Source organism: Phoxinus phoxinus, assembly GCF_949152265.1.
Source record: "Phoxinus phoxinus genome assembly, chromosome: 1".
Classification (NCBI taxonomy): Eukaryota; Metazoa; Chordata; class Actinopteri; order Cypriniformes; family Leuciscidae; genus Phoxinus; species Phoxinus phoxinus.
This window is the reverse complement of record NC_136876.1, coordinates 47579972-47603439: the sequence shown is the minus strand read 5'-3', so window position 1 is coordinate 47603439 and position 23468 is coordinate 47579972. Positions and strand designations below refer to the sequence as shown.

Here is a 23468-nt window from a genome sequence, read left to right as displayed (position 1 = left end):
ATCTTGGCCTGTAAGGCGGGTACCTCGAGGTTATAAAACCTGATAAATGTAGACGGTGAGGCCCAGCCTGCCGCCATACAAATATCCTGTAAGGCAATCCCACTCGACCAAGCCCACGAAGAAGCCATACTTTTTGTGGAGTGCGCCCTAACACCCAAAGGGCACTGAATGCCTTTGGATGCGTACGCTAGAGCTATAGCGTCCACTATCCATCTGGATAGGCTCTGTTTCGAAGTGGCCAGTCCCTTGAGACGCCCACTAAACGAAACGAAAAGCTGCTCTGTCTGCCTGAAAGCAGACGAGCGCGACACGTAAGCTCTCAATGCCCTCACCGGGCAGATTAAGTTTTCGTCCATATTATCCCCGATGACCGGAAGGGCAGACAGGGAAATAACCTGCGCCCCAAACGGTGTGTTTAGGGATTTTGGAACGTAACCATGCTTAGGTTTGAGCACGACTCTGGAGTCATTAAGCCCAAATTCCATGCACGACGCGCTCGCTGAGAGCGCGTGTAAGTCCCCAACGCGCTTCACTGAAGCGAGAGCCAGGAGAAACACCGTCTTGAGCGACAAGTGTTTCATATCGATCTCCTGAAGAGGCTCGAAAGGAGGACCCTTCATGGCGTCCAGCACCATGGAAAGGTCCCAAATGGGAACTGTGGGAGGTCTGGGTGGATTAAGTCTCCTAGCTCCTTTAAGGAACCGAATGACTAAATCGTTCCTTCCTATGGACTGGCCGTGTGCGGTTTCAGAAAAAGCCGCTATAGCCGCCACATATACCTTGAGTGTGGAAGGGGATCTCCCGCTATCCAACATCTCTTGTAAGAAGGACAAAACCTCTGTCACTCCGCAGTCTGGGGGTGACACGCCGCGAGACGTGCACCAGCCAGAAAAAACAGACCATTTAGACGCATAGAGCCGTCGTGTAGACGGAGCTCTGGCTTGTGTGATCGCGTTTAACACTCCCTGAGGGAGGTCAGCGGATACCCGTTGATGGCCCACACATGAAGGGACCATAGCTCCGGGTGAGGATGCCAAATCGAGCCACTCGCTTGAGAGAGTAGATCTCTCCTCAGAGGCACTGGCCACGGGGCGGTGCTGGCTAACTGCATCACAGCTGGGAACCAGGGTTGATTCGACCAGAGCGGCGCTACTAGCAGCACTGAGCATCCTTCCTCCCTGATCCTCTCCACCACCTGGGTCAGGAGGGAGACAGGGGGAAAAGCATATAGGGGGCGGCGTGGCCACTGATGAGCCAGCGCGTCCTTGCTTTTCGAGAAAAATTCTAGACTGTGAGCGTTCTCTGGGGACGCAAAGAGGTCCACTTCCGCTCTGCCGAATTTCATCCACAACAGTTGTACTGTGTGTGGGTGTAATGACCACTCTCCTGCCGGAACGCGGTTCCTGGACAGTACGTCTGGTCCAACATTCAGGTGCCCCGGCACGTGCGCCGCCCTTAGTGAAAGGAGGTTGCTGCGCGCCCATATCAGAAGGCGTTTGGTCAGCCTGTATAATGACAGGGACCTGAGGCCGCCCTGGCGATTTATGTATGACACCACTGACATGTTGTCTGAACGTATCAGTACATGGCAGCCCATAATCAGGGGACGAAAGCGAGTGAGCGCATTGCACACCGCTAACATCTTGAGGCAGTTTATGTGGAAGAGCTTCTCTCGCTCTGACCAAAGGCCAAACAGCGGTCTGCCCTCGAGCAGCGCTCCCCATCCTGCGTTGGATGCGTCCGTAGACACCACCCTCAGACTCGAGGAAGTCCCTAGGCTTACACCTGACAGGTACCAGTCTTTTGACCTCCATGGTTTCAAAGCTGCAACGCAAGCTTGATTGACCTTGAGGCGAAGCCGACCGGAGGCCCATGCTTTGCATGGCACCCTCCCTTTGAGCCATATCTGCAGCGGGCGCATGCGCAGCAGACCCAGCTGCAGTACCGCAGATGCTGAGGCCATCAGACCTAGCATTTTCTGAAAGCTCTTCAGAGGGAGAACAGCGCCGCAGCGAAATGAGCTGACTGTGCGCTGGATGCACAGCATCGACAGCGAGTTCAGTTCCAGTCCCAGAAAAGAAATATTTTGACTGGGGGACAGCGAACTCTTTTCCCAGTTTACTGTGAGACCGAGACTCTCGAGGTGACTCAGCAGCAGGGCCCTGTGCGCCACTATCTCTGAATGAGATTGGGCTAGAATGAGCCAATCGTCCAAATAGTTCAGCACTCGAACACCCTGCAGTTTGAGGGGAGCGAGTGCTGCGTCCATGCACTTCGTAAATGTACGGGGTGCTAGAGACAAGCCGAACGGCAGGACTTTGTACTGGTATGCCTGGCCCTCGAAGGCGAATCTCAAAAATCGCCTGTGACGTGACGCAATCTGTATTTGAAAATACGCGTTTTTTTTTTTATCTACTGACTCGAACCAGTCTCCTTGGCGAACGTGCGCGAGGATTTTTCTGGTCGTTAGCATTCTGAACTGGCGTTTCACAAGCGCTCTGTTCAGTTGCCTCAGATCTAGTATGGGTCTGAGACCCCCGTCTTTCTTGGGTACCAGGAAGTATCTGCTGTAAAGCCCCCCTTCGCTCTGAGCCTGAGATAAAGGTTCGATAGCCCTTTTCCTCAGAAGTTTCTGAATTTCGGCTCGAAGTAGATGTGCTACATTCGAATCTACCGAAGTCTCGACGCGCGCCGCGTGGCGGCGAGGGCGTCTGCGAAACTGTAGCGAATAGCCTTCTTTTATGATGTTTATCACCCATTTTGAAACCCCGGGAAGCTTTTCCCATGCATCTGCACGTGTAGCTAGGGGCTGAGTGAAAAGCGCGCTCTGATCGACTCGCGATACAGCGGCTTTCGTGAGCTGCGACATTTGTAATGTCTCGCTCGCAACATCTGAGGCCGGGGCCGCGCTTATGAAAGCGGGCAGAATGTCCGCGCTCGACCCCTCGACAGCCTTCAGGCGGGAGAGGGAGGGCTGGACGGGCTCCGTAGGAACCGTGATGCTTGTGTGGGAACGCGGGCACTGGGGACCGGGCACGTTTGCCACCTTTATAGCATCGCTCGCCGGAGCGGAGCGCCTGCACGCAGGTTTCCTTTTTACAGAAACCGTGCGATAAGCAGGAGGTAGCATTAGTGGGCACTGGGTAGTGGGCACGTGTGCTACTTTTAACGCGCAATCGAACAGAGTCGATTTTATGTGCGCGGGCCCTGTGTGTGGGGCCGTGTTTGTGTGTAGGGATGTGCACATTACAGCGGGCAGATTTACTACACAAGAAACACCATCGGCCGTGGCCGGGACACCAGAAAATGCACTCTTTAATGGATTTATCTGGGTAGCCGTGAAAACGGCTGTTGTGTGCAGGCAAGCGGCCAGTGAGACACGCCTGTTGGCTGCAATGATCGCAGGTACAGTCGCTTCGCTTGGGACTGCACGAGCGGTGAGCTTCGGTGAGGGTCCGGCCGCAGCGGGACTTGAACACCGACGCTTCCCTAGCAGTGCTAGGATGTCTTCGGGGGCTCTGGCTTCAACGCTACCTTCTGTCGCGGGCCACGCGGCGCGGGGCGGCGACCGGCAGAGCGAGAGCGCGGTCTCGAGCTCTGGTTCTGGCGGCGTTGAGATGAGGAGCTGGGCGGCGGTCTCGGCTGTGAGCTCTGAGCGGGCGGTTTCGCACGGCCTGCTGCAGAGGTGGAGCGCTTCGGCAGGAAGTGCTTCATAGCCTGGGTCGCCTTCTGCACCTCCGCATACCTGTCGGTGAAGTCCTTCACCGAAGTCCCGAAGAGGCCAGCAGGGGAGAGCGGGGCGTCGAGGAACGCGGTCCGCTCTGCTTCTGGCATGTCTGAGAGCGTTAACCAGAGGTGCCTCTCAGACACGGTGATCGCCGCCATACTGCGTCCGATGGCTTGGGCTGCAGACTTCGAAGCGCGAAGAGCCAGGTCTGTAGCGCTTCTCAGGTCCGCCACGCAGATCGCCTCGGGTCCGTTCTCGTCCAGCTTGCGGAGGAGATCGGCCTGGAAGATCTGCAGCGTCGCCATGGAGTGCAGCGCTGACGCGGCCTGTCCGTTGGCGGCATAAGCGCGACGGAGCAGGGATGACGTCGTGCGGCAAGCCTTTGAAGGCAGCGCCATCTTAGCCCGCCGTCCAGCGGAGGGTGGGCATAAGTGGGCCGCGATAGGCTCTTCGACCGGCGGGAGGGAAAGGTAACCTCTGTTCTTAGCGTCGTCGACCTCGGAGAACGCTAGAGAAACAGATGACCTCGTCCTCGTAGAATACGGGGAAGTCCAAGCTCTCGCGACCTCCTCGTGAAGCTCAGGAAGGAAGGGGGCGGGCTTTGAGACAGGCGTCGACTTCTCCCCGGGCAGAAAATAGCCATCCAGCCGGTTTTTAGCGGGCTGCTCGGGCGAAACCCACTCAAGGCCAAGGCTCGCCGTGGCTTGAGTGAGAACGCGCATGAGCTCCGCCTCGATGTTGCTCTCTTTCCTTTTGGCGTGGGGGCAGGGGGCGCGAGATCCGCAGAGCTCGCCCAATCCTCGCTGCCGGAAGCCAAAACCGAGCACGAGTCCTCGTCCCTCAGCATGGCGTCGATGTCGATGTCATCGATGTCGTCGACGGAAGCGGCGGCAATCTGCGGTCGCTGTCCGTCGGGTATCGACGCTGAGGAAGTCGGAGACACAGTTCGCGGGCGCGCCGGCGAACTTGGGTGGCTTGCCGGAGGTTCCGGGTTCCGCTGTGCACGGCGCTTTTTACGGCGCGGCACAACAGCGGAGAACACGGGCTCCTGGAACGACGCCAGGCGAGTCCGCAGAGTCGCCAGAGGCAGAATGTCACAGTGATGGCAGCCGCCATCCGCAAGAGCGATAGCCGCGTGTTCCTCGCCCAGGCAGGAAGCGCAAATCACGTGGCGGTCCCCGTCGCTGAGCGTGGTCCGTTTGCACGAACCGCAAAGAGGCATCTTGAGAAAGACGCCGCTTGAGATACAACAGAGTTAAAACAAGTGTGAGTCGCGCCGGCGACCTCACACACACTCAATACGTGAAAGGATATATAGGCGCCGGAACGCGCAGCTGGAAGGCGACGAAGGCGGCGGTGCCAGCAGCTTGTCGTGACTTCTCCCGCTGAGGTGCTCTCTCGACGGCGCAGCTTCTTCACTCGGATCAGCGATGAGTTGTCCTCGCTGAAGGATAAAAAATCAGAGTTCATAAGCCTGTGAGCGAAATATATAGCCCTAAGCCACGCCCGTTTTGGCGGGACGTGACGCGGGAGGGCGCGAAGCGCCCTCATTGGGTGTGACGTCACTCAAGGGCTCGCTCGATTGGCTTAAGCTTTTGCCGCACAGCAGCCAATAGGCGCGCGAGCTGTCTCGCCTAGGTCTGTATGCTGTGGCAAAGCGTTTTACATAGATACAAAATTAAGGATAATTTTTTGCTTCAGTATTCTCGTGGAAAAGGATTTTCCCCAATGCGTTGCTACGACAACGCAGTACGAGAGTATCTCTCGTAAGAGAACACAAGAATGTGAAACCAGTTTAAGATTATTTATTTCATACATGTACAAAAGTTATTGTTGAGAATGAACAGGGATTTAGTTAATAATAAAGTTTGTTGTCACCATGATGGAGATCAGTATTTACTCTTGTACGTTGACTTAAAAACTTCTTCCATTTATCTCTCTCTGGCTGTTGTAATAGTGAGTTTATAAAGCTAATTTGCTACAGCAAGAAAAAATCTAGGGAAGTTGATCAGATGATTTTTGGCTTTGTGATGATGTCATTCATGAGTTTTTGCTCTTTTTTCTATGTAGCTATGAATTTATGGGTTTAATATCATATATCTGATAATCTACAATAAATCCAGTAATATTTCTGTAATCAGGGCAACTGAAGAATTTTGTAATCATATAGTGCATTAAAATTGTATCAGCTCCTGGCTGACAATGGCACAGACAGACATCAACAATCAGTGTATGAATCTCAACAATGGTGACAATCAAAAGTTTCATGTCGCAATGCATGCTGGGTACCAGGATAGTATAAAACTCCCAGCATGCTCTGCTGCATGAATAATAATTAAAAATATATATTCCCACCATTGTTGAGATGCATATTCTAATTTGTGATATTTCTGTGTTTCTATATTGCAGTGTAGCTCTGTTATTTTTGGTTATGTTTGTTTTAGAAATAAATTAATAATTGTTGCTGTGGTTTTACAGTGGTGGTATTGTCACACTTTTGATTGAGAATTAAACTCTGAATGAGATATAATTTATTTCTTAGTGAATAGACAGGCTATATGATTATTTTGTCATGATAGTGAACATAATAGCAATCAATGTGATTTGTCACACAGCTCAGGCAGCAAGAGACATACTTATGTTTTAGCATCAGCAACCCAACTAAAGCAAACACTGATCTCTATAATGGTAATTCAAACATTTTTAATTAAACATCTCAATAACTACTTCTGTAGATGTATGACAGAAATAAAGCCATACTGGTTAATAATAAGTGTAATAATGTGTAATGGCTGGAAGTCACTTGTAGTTCTTGTGTTTCTCTATTTTCTGTTCTTGTGTTCCTCTTTCCTTCAGTGATTTTGCTTGTTAACAGCAGGTGTTCATCACTAATGCTCAACAATCACTTACATATTCACTTAATGATCTCACTGCAACACTGCCTCAATGTTACTTTTTACTCTTTGTAGTGTGGATTTTCCTGTGGGGTTGAAAGGGTTAACAGTGTAAGATAAAAAGACAAACCCACAAAAAGTATTTAAACAGTAATAAACTGTAAGTTATAAAACAGGTTTATACTGGCAACACTGTTGCCAGTAGTTTACTGTAAAATGTAGTTTTTTTTTGGGTCACCATTGTGCTGAAGAGTAGGTGGACTCTTGACTATTGACTTTTATATAGCACTGGTACCCTAAAACATTAGATACCTATTTACTTAACTCAAAAATAACCATTAAATACAATAACTAGAAAACTTGCTTACTAAAATCAACTTGAGAAATACTATTTTATGAAACAAAAGTGAATCCATTTGTCCACAATTTAAAGGTACACTGTTTTTTTATCAGTTAATTGTGAAAGTATGGTGGTTGAAAGCTTCTGGCAACATAAAATCCAAGAGAGAAGACAATTCTTGTAAAATAAACGAAAAATAAACAAACAACCACACTCTAAAAACTAATTCAGAGGACCTTTAGTCATTACTTAAATATATATATATATTTTTGTGAAATAAAAAATCAAGTTCTGAGATACTGTTAGACTTTTTACTTGTAATTGTTATTTTATTGAGCTTGGATGACACAAATTATGCCTATTGATTAAATATACTATCATGACTTGTCAGAGTTTAACATTTTCAGTTAATCAAAAATAATTAAATTTTAAGTTCTGTTAATGTAAAATACAATTTGATGACGTGTAAACGGTCCACAGTTTCCGCGCGCATGCATGTTCAATGCCAGACGACGAGTGGGACCACACAGTTGACTCAATCTGGTGAATGGTTAGTAATTTTATGTTTAATTACACATTTGCATTCGCTCAGGATTCTGTTGGTGATAGCCTACTGTATAGTAACCGAATTCCGAAATCTCTAAGTCCTTATTCTGAAATTTGAGTTGAGTGTTGATAGTGTAACTGTGCGTTCACACCGGACGCGAATAGCGCATCAAATTCGCGCCTGCCACGTCTAGTTTGACGCTTGAACATTTTGAATGCATTCACGCGTCCAAAGTGAAATGGACGTGCGTAAAAAGCAAGCGTTTGGAGCGAAATTGACGCGCGTCCGAGGCAAAATCCGTTTCTTCTGGCAGAGGCAAGTGCTGCGGGAAATTTTAAAATACTACTGTTATTGTGTCACGAAATGTAGTTTTAAGAGTTGTTCAGTCGAGAATGTAGTTGTTTAAAGCTCAAATCTGTGGTTTATTTATAAAGATAGCGCCTATTTAAAAAAATGTATCTGACGTTTTCGGGTTGTGTGAGACCCATGGGATCACCGGGTGCTCGAGCCCATGTAACCCGCCTAGAACAGCCTTTACCTCGGCTAGTCCTCCTGACGTCTGCCGCTGGTAAAGGACTCGAGAAATGTTGAAATTCACAATATATAGCTTCTGTTCTATTATATGAAACATATAATTTAAAGGACATTAATGACTCGTTATAACGTATATCAAACGACTTCTTTAATTATGTTAATATTATTATATATATATATATATATTATAGTTCATTTAAATGTTTTGTAAGGGAAATATATTAAAAGATGAATGTTACATGTATGTTTAAAAGAGAAATATATTACAATTTAAAAATGGTGCTAAAAAGATAAATAGTGATTGGAAAGCTGTTTAAAAATATACATAATTCCTTATAAAAGTCAGTCATTACATTTGTGCTATTTAAAATTAGGGCTGGTCCGTACAATTTTTTTTAGCTTCGAAGCTTCGGTAGGAAAAAACTTCTTCACCTAACTTAAAACATTATGTTGGATCAACTTAATTACTTGCATTCATGTTGAAAATGATTAAGTTCATGTTACTTAGAAATGCGTTTTATTGTGGACTAAAAGGTAATTCACCATACTCAAAACATCGCTTTGAATTAATGTAATTATGCCAGCAGTCTTAACTTAAAAATTCTAGTGGAAAACGTTAACATATTTTTTTTTGTTGACCCAATGTTTTATTTTTTAGAGTGCAGGACGTGCTTTTTGCCACTGTATGTCTTCTTTCTGGACCACATCACTCAAATGAAATACGTACACAGTATTACTAGTAGCATACTGTACTGTAAAATTCCTACTGTTAAAGGGCACCTATTATGGAATTTTGAAATTTACCTTTCATGTAGTGTGTAACATAGATCTAAGTGAACAAAAACATCCTGCAAAGTTTGAAATATGAAAGTGCACCGTATATAAAGTTATTGTCTTTCAAAAGTGAGAGTCGACTCTGAGTCATTTTTATGAATCGTTAGAAGACCGAAGCTTTTTCTCTGACTAGATGACGTCAACTTGTCAAGTTATTTGAATACGATACGCCCACTTATTGCGCTCCAAGGCCAGGGAAAATATCATGGCGACGAGACGCTGTGTTCTGAAGTGCGGCTCAAAAGCCAACTTTTTTCATCTGCCCAAAGAGGAGCATTTGAAGACTAAGTGGCTACAATTCACTATACCACAGAAGTATAGTCCGAGCCTTGTGCTTTGCTCGCGCCATTTTGAAGACGATTGCTTTTTAAATGCAGTCAAACTTGGATTCGTGAGCCGCTGATATTGAAGGAAGGTTCAGTTCCAAGTGTATTTGCATCAGCTTCCTGCTCCGTATCACAACCTGTAAGTGTTATTAATAATTTTTGCTTTTATATTTTATGTAGCATGCTTAATAATTATTTTGTTTGTTGTGTAAGCACCGTTTAGCTTCTAGGTCTTCAATGGCAAGTGTATTGAGATATGTGAAGTGTTTGTCGTTGTTTTCGGAGTTGTCTAAAGAATAGAGTAATACCTCGTAGTAACGTAACTGCATTTGTTTTTTTGTAAAAACTTTATGTTTATGCATCGGGCTAATGCAAACAAAGACTGATTGTGCTTTTACAATATGAACTCTGGGCTATGCTCGCTAACATAACATTAAATTCTTTATCTTATTTTTCGTTTTTTACTACAAACTATAAAGCAGTGGACTATAATCATTATTATAATACAATTTAATTGATAAAAGCATCATTGCACTCCGTGTTAAAAATAAGTATTATCTCTGTAAACACTGCTGGGTCATCTGACCAATCAACACAGATTAGCGTCGCGCAAAGAAGGGGTTTGAAAAACGAGTCGTTGAACGAATCATTTGGGAGTCGGTGAGCAAATCAGGTAAAAATAAATGCATATTATACGACAACTAAAGTGTTTTTTGACATTGCATGCATGTAAAACTGTTGTTGGGGACTCCCACAACAACATTAGGAACATTTTAAATGTCATAATAGGTGCCCTTTAAATTAAGACTGCTCAGTTTTGATATGAGTCCACACTAAGAGTGTTATAAGAAACACTGAAGCAGTGTTGAAAAGCAGAATCACAGAAGGAAAAAGAAACACGAGAACTGCATCTGACTTCCAGCCACAGCCTTTGGGGCGGTTTACACGACACCGTTTTCAACTAAAAACTTTTCGTTTTCATTCATTCATTTATTCATTCCTTCATTCATTCATTCATTCATTCATTCATTCATTCATTCATTCATTCAATTCATATTTTTTTTATTTCATTCTTTTGAAAAAGAAATGAAAAGGAGCAAAAAGAAGATAAACTTATAATATCTGCCCCTTATCAACATAAAACATTCCAAAGAGGTGCGCTTACAACACACGTCTACTTTGCAGCACCTATACAAAGTCATAAATCAAATATCCCATTTTCCTGCTAAATAGATTTTTCTATTAGTATTAGTAATGCTAGAACCTGTTTTTAAATTACAAAAACGTGCCATTCGCATTGTAAATGGAAGTGAATATAAGGCCCACACAAATCCAATATTTATACAGTAAAAAACTTTAAAATTAAATGACTTATTAGAATATAGCCTTCTAAAAATAATGTATAAAGCTCATCTGAAAACATTACCTGATAAATTGCAAAATAGATTCATCAAGAGAGTTAGTAAATTTAATTTAAGAGGAACTGAAGTGTTTCAGAAACCCGAGTTTAGAACAAAATTAAAGGAAAGATGTCTCAATACAAGGTGTCAGTCTGTGGAACAATCTAAATAGTGAAATTAAAACTTCAACATCGTTTTTTTTGTTTTTAAGAAGAGTGTGGGCTACTGTACAATATTTTCATTGTAGCCTAATAGAAAACGCATTTTGGCACATCATTTCAACATGCTGCTATTTAGCCTATACTACTAATGAATGCCTATTTCACTTTATTTTCTTAGCAAATTGATAGAAAGATCGAATAAAATAAGTCATTTACATTATAGGCAAACTGTCACATCACGCGCTGTGCGTAGGGCACCAAGAGCTGAGGGAGCACCAAAAAAAAAATAGCCTAATGAAAAATCTATAATTATAATGCTGATATTATTTCAGTATAGAAATACAGACATCCCAAGTCTCCCGGAAGTTCCGAGTCTCCCGCATATTGATAGCGGCTCAGTGATGTCCGCAAATTAGTTAAAATCTCCCGGAATCTAGAGCGGGCGCGCCCGCGAGACATGGGCCGTTTCTCAATATGCGTTCTTGTCTGTACTTGTGTTCTTGTGGACTTGTGAAACGTCATCAGTCGCTGCCCAAGTACTGTCCCAATTCAAAAGTTCACATCAAGCCAAGTCCAGTTCAAATCCCCGGATGTGTTCTTGATCCGCCCCTTTTACCGAGGATGCATGTAGAGGTGACTTGTGCAGACTTGAGACAGACAGGTATCCCAGAATGCATCTCGTCCCACCAGCAAGCGTCAATGGCAGAGGAGAAAACCCGCGTAATATAAAAATACTACTGCGTGTCACGATATGTAATTCTTAGAGTGTTTCAGTCGAGAGTGTAGTTGTTTAAAGCTCAAATCTGTGGTTTATTTACAAAGATAGCGCCTATTTGAAAATGTGTCTGACTTTTTCGGAGTTGTGTAAAAAATAAAACATAGATTTTATTTATATTTAATTAATAAAAATGAGGCAACAGATTACAAGCAATATTATTAATTAAATTTAACAAATTAGAATTGAGTAATAATTAATCTAATTAATTCATTAAATGTAAACCATTTAAAATGTACAAAATATATGTTATTGCCAACATTGAAGACACCTGATGTTAACAAGCAGAATCACTGAAGGAGAAAACCATAATTAAAGTCACCATTATGGAGATGAGTGTGTGTTTTTGTTGGGCTCTTCACCCTTAAATAATTAACTTTAAGTTTTGTTTGGCTGCTGTACGTGAGTTATAACAACTAGATGAACAAACGTTGATCAGATGGTGTTGGTTGTGTTTTAACATAATCATTATTTCACAATCATTTGACCTGAATCCAGGCGATCACTGGGCGTTCAGCGCTCGATAACCCCAACCGGACCAGCTTTTTCTCGGTTAGTGCTTCTGATGTTTGCCGCTGGCTCTGGGGTCTCTAGTCTAGTGGTTAAATGAAATATAATTTGTCTTGTGTATATCTGGGCGATCTTTGGTCTCATTAATATATAATTTGTTCCATGGCAAATCGTTTTGGCTGAGGGCAAAGTGAAGTTTCATAATTTTATATATTTAGGCTATTTAGCTTGAGCTCTAGGCTATTTTAAGCTGACTTATGTTTGACTGAATGTTTGCATTATTTATTTTTATTTACTTGTACTTTTATACTGGATATCAGATCATTAAAACTCACATTTAACAAAAAGGGTCAGGGTTGTGTAATTTTATTTTAGGCTATATATTTTAAAATATATATTTTTTTTATATTTTTTTTATTTATACATTCTCTTCACTGTACATGTATAATAAAATAAAATAACACAACCCCGTCTCTGTTTTTTAAATGTCAGTTTTAATGTTCAATAATTTTATATTTTTAAAATTAAAACAAAAAGAAGCAGGGTTGCGTTTTATATTTCGTGTTGTTATAAATATATGCAGTGAAGATAATCAATACACGTTGCCTGAACCACATTTGTGTGGCCATTTAATGTGTTTAAGTTTTTTTTTTAATGAAAAGAGGCAGAGTGTTGTTTTATACCATATTTCGTTTTATTGTTGCCTAAAATATACATAAAGAAATTACCGGAGTAGCCGGTAGCCGTGCTGAGTGACGCGATCAAGAACGCCGCTGTCCCATTTGCAGAATAACCGGATTTGCGTCCTCTCGTCCTCGGGAGTTCGTTCTCCTAAGTCGAACTTGGCAAGTCTGAACTACCAAGGACGCAAGTCCGAAGTTTGCGTACTTGGTATTGAGAAACGGCCATAGACTGTGCTCCAAACCGCGTAGCGCGTGCACGTCAGAGAGGGAGAGAGAGAGAGCAAGAGACAGCGCGCGTGTGCCTCATGAAGTGCATGTAATATCATTCCCCTATTTTCTTTTTTGGATGTAGGTATCAGATAACAATATTTAACAATGTATACATATATTTTTAATTTGATTGGTTTAGTGCTGCAACTAACGCTTATTGTAATAATCGATTAATCTGTCGATTATTTTTTTGATTAATCGCTTAATCAGATAAAAATAAAAATAAAAAAAGCATTAATTTCTAACCCTTTATTCAAAAACAGAACTGACAGTGCAAATTCACAATGCAAAAAAATCTTCGCTCCTTGAACATCCCTGAGCTGTTAAAGTAATTTTTTTTTATTAAATAACACAAAAAATGTATGCTTTACATCTGCCAAATATATAGGACTTTTTTTTTTTAAATAAAGTGCACAAAAAGATGTATATTTTTGTTTAAAGGTAAGAATTGTCTAAATAACTTTTTTTCAAATTGGCTTAAACTGTCTTTATATACAAATACATAATTAAAATGTAAGTACTTTGAAAAAAAGAGTATAACAATTGAGTGACTCTAGTGTATTTAATCTTAAAACACAGCTCATTAATTCCTACTGGGACGAAACAAGTGATTGGCTTGCGCGACTGTCACTCTCCGTCGCCATGACTACCGCCGCTATTACTGGCTCTGCCCACGTGCGCGCAGTCGCGCACCTGTTTTTAGGTGGGAATGAATGGAATTAATGAGCTGTGTTTATTGAAGATTAAATACACAGAGTCACTCAGTTTTTTATACTCTCTATTTCAGAGTACTTGCATTTTAATTATGTATTGGTATATAAAGACAGTTTAAACAAATTTTAAGGGACCTGAGCTGTCAGAACAATAAATAATTTTTAAAAAATAAAGAAAAATACAAATCAGAAAAACTTAACAGGATTTGTTTAAACGTCAGAACTTGTTCTCCACACTACACTCACAGACGCACACACTCACAGACGCACAAATTCTCACACTCACAGACGCACACACTCACAAAAAATACAACCCAGATAGCAACATTGTTTCTGCCCAGATCCGGTCCACATCTGGCACTTGTGGAATGTGGATCTGGCCCACATGCAGCGTGGAATGACGGCACTTGAGTGGGCCGCTCCTGTTTGCCAGATCTGGGCCACAAGCAGACCATAGCAATGCCACATGTCAGCCAAGAGCAAAGAAATAAACCAGAACAGGACCTTATCTGAGCCACAGAGTTTGTGTATATTAAAAATGGATTTACTCCAGCATTAATAAGCCTGTTAACAAGCAGAATCACTGAAGGAAAGAAGAGAACAGAAAAAGAGATGAGCAGAAACACAAGAACAACAACTGACTTCAGCCACAGCCTTGGATGAAATCTACTGAAGAGAAAAGAAGACATTAAATATGTGAGGATCTCAGCAGAGGAGGAATAAACAACTCCACAAACAGCATTACCAGCTTCACTTATTACTAACCAGAATGTTCTTATTTCTGTCAGATGTCTACAGAAGTTCTTATTGAGAATTAACAGAGGTTTAACTCAGATGTGTTTCATTTGAAGTCACCATAACAGTGATTATTGTTTCCATTAGTTGGGCTCTTAACTCTTAAAGTATCTTATGTCGTTTTGGCCGCTGTGACAGTGTGTTTGTCAAACACATTTGCAGCAGCAAAGAAAGCTAAATTGAAATGATATCAGGTGATGATGGTTACCTGTTGATGGTTTTATAATCATCATGAAATAACCTGTTTCACTGTTGTCCTTGGAATCTAATAATTGTGTTGATCCAATAATATTTTTAAATCACAAACCCTGTGTTACTGCAGCATGAGTTCCAGCAATGCAATAACAGTCAGTTTAAATCTTTTAACAAACATGAGATAAAAAAATAAGCTTTTGCTGACACACACAGATATCAACAATCAGCGTATGAATCTCAACAATGGTGACAATCACAAATATTTAAATGATTAATTCAGAACATCACTGAAAAGCTACTAATTCACAACAATACCAACAGCAAAAAAAATAATAATAATAGGACAATTCAGCAATGATGCAATGCATGCTGGGAGTTTTGTACTATGCTGGTACCCAGCATGCATTGCTGCAAGGTACTTTTGATTGTCACCATTGTTGAGATTCATATGCTGATTGTTGATGTCTGTGTGTGTCATCATTAACTGACTTTTTCATACTAAAGTCTGTTAAAACTTGTTAAAGTCTTCCAACTGATTGTTATAATATTGCTGAAGTGACACAGGGTTCAGACCTGAAATTATTAATGGATCAACACAATTGTTAGATTCCAAAGACATCAGTGAAACAGGTTATTTCATGATGATTATAAACCCATCAACACCTAACCATCATCACCTGATCTCATTTTACTTTAGCTTTCTTTGCTGCTGCAAATGTGTTAGACAAACACACTGTCACAGCGGCAAATACAACAAAAGATATAAGAAGAGTTAAGAGCCCAACTAATAGAAACACAAATCACTGTTATGGTGACTTCAAATGAAACACATCTGAGTTAAACCTATGTAAATTCTCAATAAGAACAAGAAGATGTAGACATCTGACAGAAATAAAGTCAGTCTGGTTAGTAATAAGTGAAGCTGGTAATGCTGTTTATGGAGTTGTTTATTCCTCCTCTGCTGAGATCTTCACAGATTTAATGTCTTCTTTTCTCTTTAGTGGATTTCATCTATGGCTGTGGCTGAAGTCAGTTGTAGTTCTTGTGTTTCTGCTAGTCTCTTTTTCTGTTCTCTTCTTTCCTTCAGTGATTCTGTTTGTTAACAGGCTTATTAATGCTGAAATAACTCCATATTTAATATACACAAACTTTTTGGCTCAGATAAGGTCCTGTTCTGGTTTATTCCTTTGCTCTTGGCTGACATGTGGCATTGCTATGGTCTGCTTGTGGCCCAGATCAGGCAAACAGGAGCGGCCCACTCAAGTGCCATCATTCCACGCTGCATGTGGGCCAGAACCGCATTCCACAAGTGCCAGATGTGGGCCGGATCTGGGCCGAAACAATGTTGCTATCTGGGAATGGATTGACCACCTCGTATGGTGTGTATTTCGAAGCTCATCCTTTCCGAGCATTTAGTGAAGTTTCTCTGAGTCATTTAGACTTAGAGTAAAGAATGAAAAATTCAGTGCTGCTCGGACACACTCGGTCTCTCTTGCGCGCAAATAGACTCGGTCTTTGTCGCGCGCTCTCAGAGGCACTCGGTCTCTCTCGCGCGCAGACACACTTGCGCGCAAACACACTCTAAATCGTGCGCTCTCGGACACACTCGGTCTCTCTTGCGCGTGCAGACCATACTGTCTATGGTGCAGACACACTCGCGCGCAAACACACGTGTCTCAAGCGCAGTGTCGAGAGAGGAACGAGTACTGCGTAGTAATACTACGCTTTGGGGAAAATCCTTTTCCACGAGAATACTGAAGCCAAAAATTATCCTTAATTTTGTATAAATGTCAAACGCGTTGCCGCAGCATACAGACCTAGGCGAGACAGCTCGCGCGCCAATTGGCTGCTGTGCGGGCAACTGCTTAAGCCTTTCGAGCGAGACCTTGATTGACGTCACGTCCCGCCGAAACGGGCGTGGCTTAGGGCTATAAATTGCGCTCGCAGGCTTAACTCTGTGATTTTTAACAGTGAAGCAAAACAGAGTGCACGCACGACATGATACGCAGTACTCGTTCCTCTCTCTAGAGAGAACCGAGGTTACGTAAGTAACGGAGTACGTTCTCTTATGCGAGATACTCTCGTACTGCGTAGGAATACTACGCTTTGGGGAACTTAATGTAAAACGTTGTGCGTGCTGGGATCCAACACCATAGACCCAAGGCGACCAGCCGGGGTACATACAGTGCATAATCACCCAGGGGACTCACAGGGAATCGGAAGAAGAGGGATTCAGCCACTATCTTCCGAAAAAAGGCGGCTTAGAGCGGCCCTGCTATTTATAATAGACATATATAACAAGACTGAATTTCAGTCTATCCCCTTTTGGCCATATTAGACCGATAATAACCTGGCTTGAAGAGCGGGAACCTCTAGGTTATAAAACCATATAAATGTAGACGGGGAGGCCCAGCCTGTCGCCATACAGATATCTTGTAAGTCAATCCCACTTGACCAGGCCCACGATGAAGCCATGCTTCTCGTAAAGTGCGCTCTGACACCCAACGGGCATTGCATGCCCTTGGTTGTGTAAGCTAGAGCTGTTGCGTCCACTATCCATCTGGATAGGCTCTGTTTCGAAGCGGCTAGTCCCTTAGAACGCCCACTAAACGAAACAAAAAGCTGCTCCGTCTGTCTGAAAACAGACGAGCGAGACACATATGCTCTCAATGCCCAGAGAAAACTTTCGTCCACATTTTCCCCAGTGACCGGTAGGGCAGACAGGGAAATGACCTGTGCCCTAAACGGTGTATTTAGGGATTTTGGAACATAACCATGCTTAGGTTTGAGTATAACCCTCGAGTCATTAGGCCCAAACTCCAAGCACGTAGCACTCACTGAGAGCGCATGTAAGTCCCCTATGCGCTTCACTGAAGCGAGAGCCAGAAGAAACACTGTCTTGAACGACAGGTGTTTAAGATCAATCTCCTGTAAAGGCTCAAAGGGATGACCTTTCATGGCTTCCAGTACCGTAGAAAGGTCCCATATGGGAACTGTGGGAGGTCTGGGAGGATTCAGTCTCCTAGCTCGCCTAAGGAACCGGATGACTAAATCGTTCCTTCCTATAGACTGGCCAAGCGCTGTTTCAGAAAACGCCGCTATGGCCGCCACGTATACTTTGAGCGTGGAAGGGGACCTGCCCTTATCCAGCAGCTCTTGTAGGAAGGAGAGAACCTCTGCCACTCCGCAATCCGGGGGTGACACGCCACGAGCTTTGCACCAACCAGAAAATACCGACCATTTAGAGGCATAGAGACGTCGCGTAGACGGAGCTCTGGCCTGCGTGATCGTGTTTAACACTCCCTGTGGGAGGTCAGCGGATACCCGTTGATGGCCCACACATGAAGGGACCATAGCTCTGGGTGAGGATGCCAAATCGAACCATTGGCTTGAGAAAGGAGATATGCCAAATCGAACCATTGGCTTGAGAAAGGAGATCCTTCCTCAGAGGCACTGTCCACGGGGCGGTGCTTGCTAACTGCATCACAACTGGGAACCAAGGCTGGCTCATCCAGAGTGGTGCTACCAGCAGCACTGAGCATCCTTCATCCCTGATCCGTTCCACCACCTGGGTTAGGAGGGAGACAGGGGGAAAAGCATAGAGAGGAAGGACGAGGCCACAAGTGGGTCAGAGCGTCCTTGCTTTTCGAGAAAAATTCTGGACAGTGAGCGTTTTCCTGAGACGCAATTTCTTCCACAGCAGCCGTACTGTCTGTGGTTGCAAAGACCATTCTCCTGTCGGAACGTGGTTCCTGGACAGTCTGTCTGGTCCTACATTCAGGAGTCCCGGCACGTGCGCTGCTTTCAGCGAGAGCAGGTTGCTGCATGCCCATATCAGGAGGCTTCTGGTTAGCCTGTACAAGGTCAGGGACCTGAGGCCGCCCTGGCAATTTATGTAGGATACCACTGATACGTTGTCCGAACGTACCAGAACGTGGCACCCTGTTATCAGGGGACGAAAGCGCGTGAGCGCTTTGCTCACTGCTAACATCTCGAGGCAGTTTATATGGAGGAGCTTCTCCCGCTCTGACCACAGGCCAAAAAGCGGTCTGCCCTCGAGCAGTGCTCCCCATCCTGCATTGGATGCGTCCATAGACACCACCCTCAGTCTCGAGGAAGTCCCCAGGCTTACACCTGAATGGTACCAGTCTTTCGACCCCCAAGGGTTCAAAGCTGTGATGCACGCTTGATCGACCTTGAGGCGAAAACGACCGGTTGCCCACGCACTGTGAGGCACTCTCTCTTTGAGCCAGAACTGCAGCGGGCGCATGCGCAGCAGGCCCAGCTGGAGAACTGATGATGCTGAGGCCATCAGACCTAGCATCTTTTGGAATCTCTTGAGAGGGACTACAGCGCCGCAGCAGAAAGAGCTGACTGTGCGCTGAATATCCAGTGTGCGCTGGGGTGACAGCCATGCTGTCATCGCCAGCGAGTTCAGTTCTATTCCCAGAAACAAAGTAGTCTGACTGGGGAATAGCGAACTCTTTTCCCAGTTCACTGTTAAACTGAGATTGTCGAGGTGGTTCAGTAACATGGCTCTGTGCTCCACGATCTCTGAGTGAGATTGGGCTAGAATGAGCCAGTCGTCCAAATAATTCAACACTCGAACGCCCCTGAGTTTGAGGGGTGTGAGCGCTGTGTCCATGCACTTCGTAAATGTACGGGGTGCTAGAGACAAGCCGAACGGCTGGACTGTGTACTGATATGCCTGACCCTCGAAGGCGAATCTCAAAAATCGCCTGTGACGTGACGCAATCTGTATTTTGAAAATACGCGTCCTTTAGATCTATCGACACAAACCAGTCCCCTTAGCGAACATGCGCAAGGATTTTTCTGGTCGTGAGCATCTTGAACTGGCGCTTCATAAGCGCTTTGTTCAGTTGCCGCAGATCTAGTATGGGTCTGAGACCCCCGTCTTTCTTGGGTACCAGGAACTATCTGCTGTAAAGCCCCCATCGCTTTGAGCTTGAGATAAGGGTTCTATCGCCCCTTTGCTCAACAGTTTCTGAATTTCGGCTCGAAGTAGATGTGCTACATTCGAATCTACCGTGGTCTCGATGCGCGCCGAGGGCGTCGGCAAAACCGCAGCGAATAGCCTTCTTTTATGATGTTTAGCACCCATTTTGAAACCCCGGGAAGCTTCGCCCACGCGGCTGCACGGGTTGCTAGGGGCTGAGTGTGAAGCGTGCTTTGATCGGCTTGCGATACAGTGGCTTTGGTGAGCTGTGACGTAAGCGTCATGCTCGTAACATCTGAGACAGGGGCCGCGCTGATGACAGCGGGCAGAATGTCCGCGCTCGACCCCTCTACGGTGGTTAACCGGGAGGGGGATGGCTGGACGAGTTCCACTGGAACTGTAATAATTGAGTGTGGGTGTGGGCGCGGGCGCGGGGAAGCGGGCACATTTACCACCTTTATAGCATCGCTCGCCTGGGCAGAGGTAGCAGAAGTGGACAGGAGGTAGCATAAGTGGGCACTGAGTCGTGGGCACGTTTGCTACATTTAATGCGCAATCGAACTGAGTCGATTTTATGTGCGCGAGCCCCGTGTGTGGGGCTGTGTTTGTGTGTAGGGATGAGCACATTATAGTGGGTAGTCTTACTACACATGAAACACCATCGGCCGTGGCCGGGACACACTAGAAAATACGCTCTTTAAGGGATTTATCTGGGTAGCCGTGAAAACGGCTGTTGTGTGCAGGCAAGCGGGCAATGAGACAGGCTTGTTGGCTGCTCATTGGAGGGCGGGCATTAGTGCACTGCTATAGGCTCTTCAGGAGGGTTAATTTAGCACTGGGGTTTTTGCTGTTTTTGTGTAAATTCGTTAAATATCAAAAACATTTCGATGACTCCCTAAGAGCAAGTTGACGTTTAAATGTTCTGTGTGTTTGTCTGACAAGAGTATGAAATGAAGAAGGATAAATGTTTAAACATGAAATTTTCTTTCATGTGTGCTTGAGAATATATTCTCTGTGTTTCTGAATGTCTCATACACACAGGGCGGATGTCTGATGCTGAAGACTGCGATTCAACACAATATGGTGAAGCTAAAATTAAACTTTGGAAACATCTTGGCTTAGAAGACAATATCACACAGAATGAAAGAATGTGGTCCCTGATGTACAACTACAAATATAACTCCTACTATGGAAACAAGCCTGCAAACACTTATGTGGACATATATGTGTCCTCCATCATCAATGTGGTATGAGTCCAGCATGATTTATCTTCTCATTCAAGTCATCATGGGAGTATTTGTAGTATCATCACTCAACTTTTTATTTACAGGATGAAAAAGCCCAGAGTCTCACGACACAGGTCAAAATGATAACTGTAAGTGTTTTACAAACCTATTTAATTCTTAATTCACTATTTATTTAGTTTTAGTTTTACTCAATTTACAGAATATTGTAACATGATCAGAGGTTTTATTTAATTTTCAAGCAAACATTATCTGTCTTATAATCATTCTGAAATTAATTTAACTTTCCAGGCATGGCCAAATTTGAAAATGAAGTGGAACCCAGACGATTTTTGTCAAATTGAAACATTTGCAGCCCCCAAAAATATGTTTTGGACTCCAGACATTGGCATAATGGAAAGGTATAAAAAGAGAAAAAAATTAAGGATTTAAAGGCTTCGTTTATACACCGTTACTGTTAACCCTTGTTGTAAAAAAGGTCAAATTCAGACAGTATCATACCATTTTCCATTAAAACAGGAATATACAGTACCATAGAAAACTATGTAGCACCATCGCCAGATGTTGAGAGAAAAAAACATACATGTTCTATTTTGTTGATTTATTGCAGGACTAAAAGGTTTCTGGACATTTTGCTAAACTCAGACAAACACAGACTGTGTGACTTAATGCATTCCAAATTGTCTTCTCACCTTTTGCCAGAAACATTAACGTTTGCTGAATGCTTTTAGCTGATTCTGTGCTTAGATAAGGCGAAGTATCCTGGGTTTTTAATTTGATTTATCCTGGGGTGAGGACGTACACCCCGCGTCTGTTTTATTTCACAGGGACGCCCCCGCAGGGAAAGCCCCTTTCATGTATTTTTCTAACACCAAACGCACAAACACAGACATGTGTTTTACACCCCGGTAGGTCAACAGGCCAACTGCGCGCCCCCTTCGTCTCGCACACACCCATACAGTGGGGTAAGAAACCGAAACACACGCACCGAATTCTAATAGTGAGAAAAACGTTGTTTTGTGAGAATGCAACATTCTGTTTGAAACGGCGATTAACAAGCATGCAGAATCTGACGTAGAATGCGCTTTTGCCGGATTAAAACAACCAATAGAAACGCATAATACCTAAAAATCATTATAGTTCCCTTTTTCATTATCTAAACTCTAGCATATTTGGTATGGTCGCAAATCAGGAAATTAGACGAATTCGAAGCTGTTTTGAGAAACAAGTTATTATGCATTATGAAACATTTATTGAAGTGTAGAATAATGTCAGAATAAGACTCCGGGCCTCCCCACGCGCTGAATAGGCGTGACGTTCAGACAAAGGAAATCTTGGCGCCACAAAATTCCCACTCGTGATTGGCTCCCAGACTCAGAATGGGCGTGCTCCGGTTTCATTCATATTTTGGAGACGAGCCAAAGTTAGTTAGTTCTTTCTCTAGTTCTTCACTTCCGCTCTTCAATTCTAGTTTTCCACTCTAGTCTCCAAACTCTAGTCTAACGGCTAGGTTCGCTAACTCATAGCTTTAACTTAGCTTCAGAGAGCCTTGCTCTCCGTTTACTTTCCGTTTCTAAGACTAAGTCTTTATTTTTATACAAGTTTAAAGCTACTTCCTTGATCCAGCGTTTTAACGAACGAAAGCTTAGCGTTTCCACCCTGCGTCAAAACGACCACGCACGCAACCCGGAAGCCCGCGAGATTCCAAAGGAACAGCGCACGCACAAGACGACTTTCCAACGACAACACAGTAGGCTAATTCTGAATCTGATCTTGAAACAAAGCTAGTTAAGGTTGTCTGAGAAATCCTCCGGTCTCTTGATTATTGAAAAGTATTCCTTAAACTGTGTACTCTCTCTCTCTCTCTCTCTCTCTCTCTCCATCTCTTGGGGAATCCCGTGTTTATATATATACACGCTACTTAATCGTTTTATAATCATTTGTTTTGTTTATGCATATTGTTATACTCTTGATCGTGTAACCTACGTACTTTTAAATTGTCTTTTATTAAACTTCATTGTAATCTTCGTCTGAAGTTGTGTTTTATGAATCCACAATCTGAAATCCCTGAAAATTAGATTTTCTATGCTACCTTGTTAAAAACGCTCTACCATACTTTTAAACATTGCATAGTTTAAATATTTCCGATCTGATCTCTTGAAGAGTAAATTGTATCCATTATGGCCAGATGGATGTGATTGTACTTGCCAAGAGCTAAACGGATCGAAGTGTCGAGGTAAATATTATTATGTATACGCATTAGTGGTTAAAATCGTAATTCCAAGTACGACTGATTAAAATCATTCCCCTTTCCTGTATGAATTAGTATCACGAGTAAATCGGATGCATATTCATATCGGTTCAAGGCGGTACAAGCCCATATTTAGAACCATTTTATAGCGTATGCAAATAATATTCATCAAAACCATGATTATTTAATTTCCCATTTGAGTGCTAATTTCCCCAATTTATACTCAAAGTCAATATTACTACATTTAATGGCGTTCGGACGCGGGCAATTTTCAAATTTCAGTGTGGATTCATACGCATATTGTATTCAGAT

General features: G+C 43.6%; 1 protein-coding gene across 2 annotated transcripts in view; it reads left to right on the top strand.

Moving 5' to 3' along the window:
• The window catches only part of LOC307003622 (5-hydroxytryptamine receptor 3A-like), a 64811-nt gene that overhangs the window by 1890 nt on the left and 39453 nt on the right, over window positions 1-23468 (top strand). The window contains exons 3-6 of one of the 2 annotated variants that reach the window (XM_079622302.1): window positions 7442-7511; window positions 20703-20908; window positions 20992-21036; window positions 21197-21306. In XM_079622302.1, coding sequence (XP_079478428.1) covers window positions 20708-20908; window positions 20992-21036; window positions 21197-21306 — 356 coding nt within the window. In that variant the 5' untranslated portion in view covers window positions 7442-7511; window positions 20703-20707. The remainder of the gene's footprint in view (window positions 1-7441; window positions 7512-20702; window positions 20909-20991; window positions 21037-21196; window positions 21307-23468) is intronic. The other variant, XM_079622301.1, reaches the window with a different exon arrangement.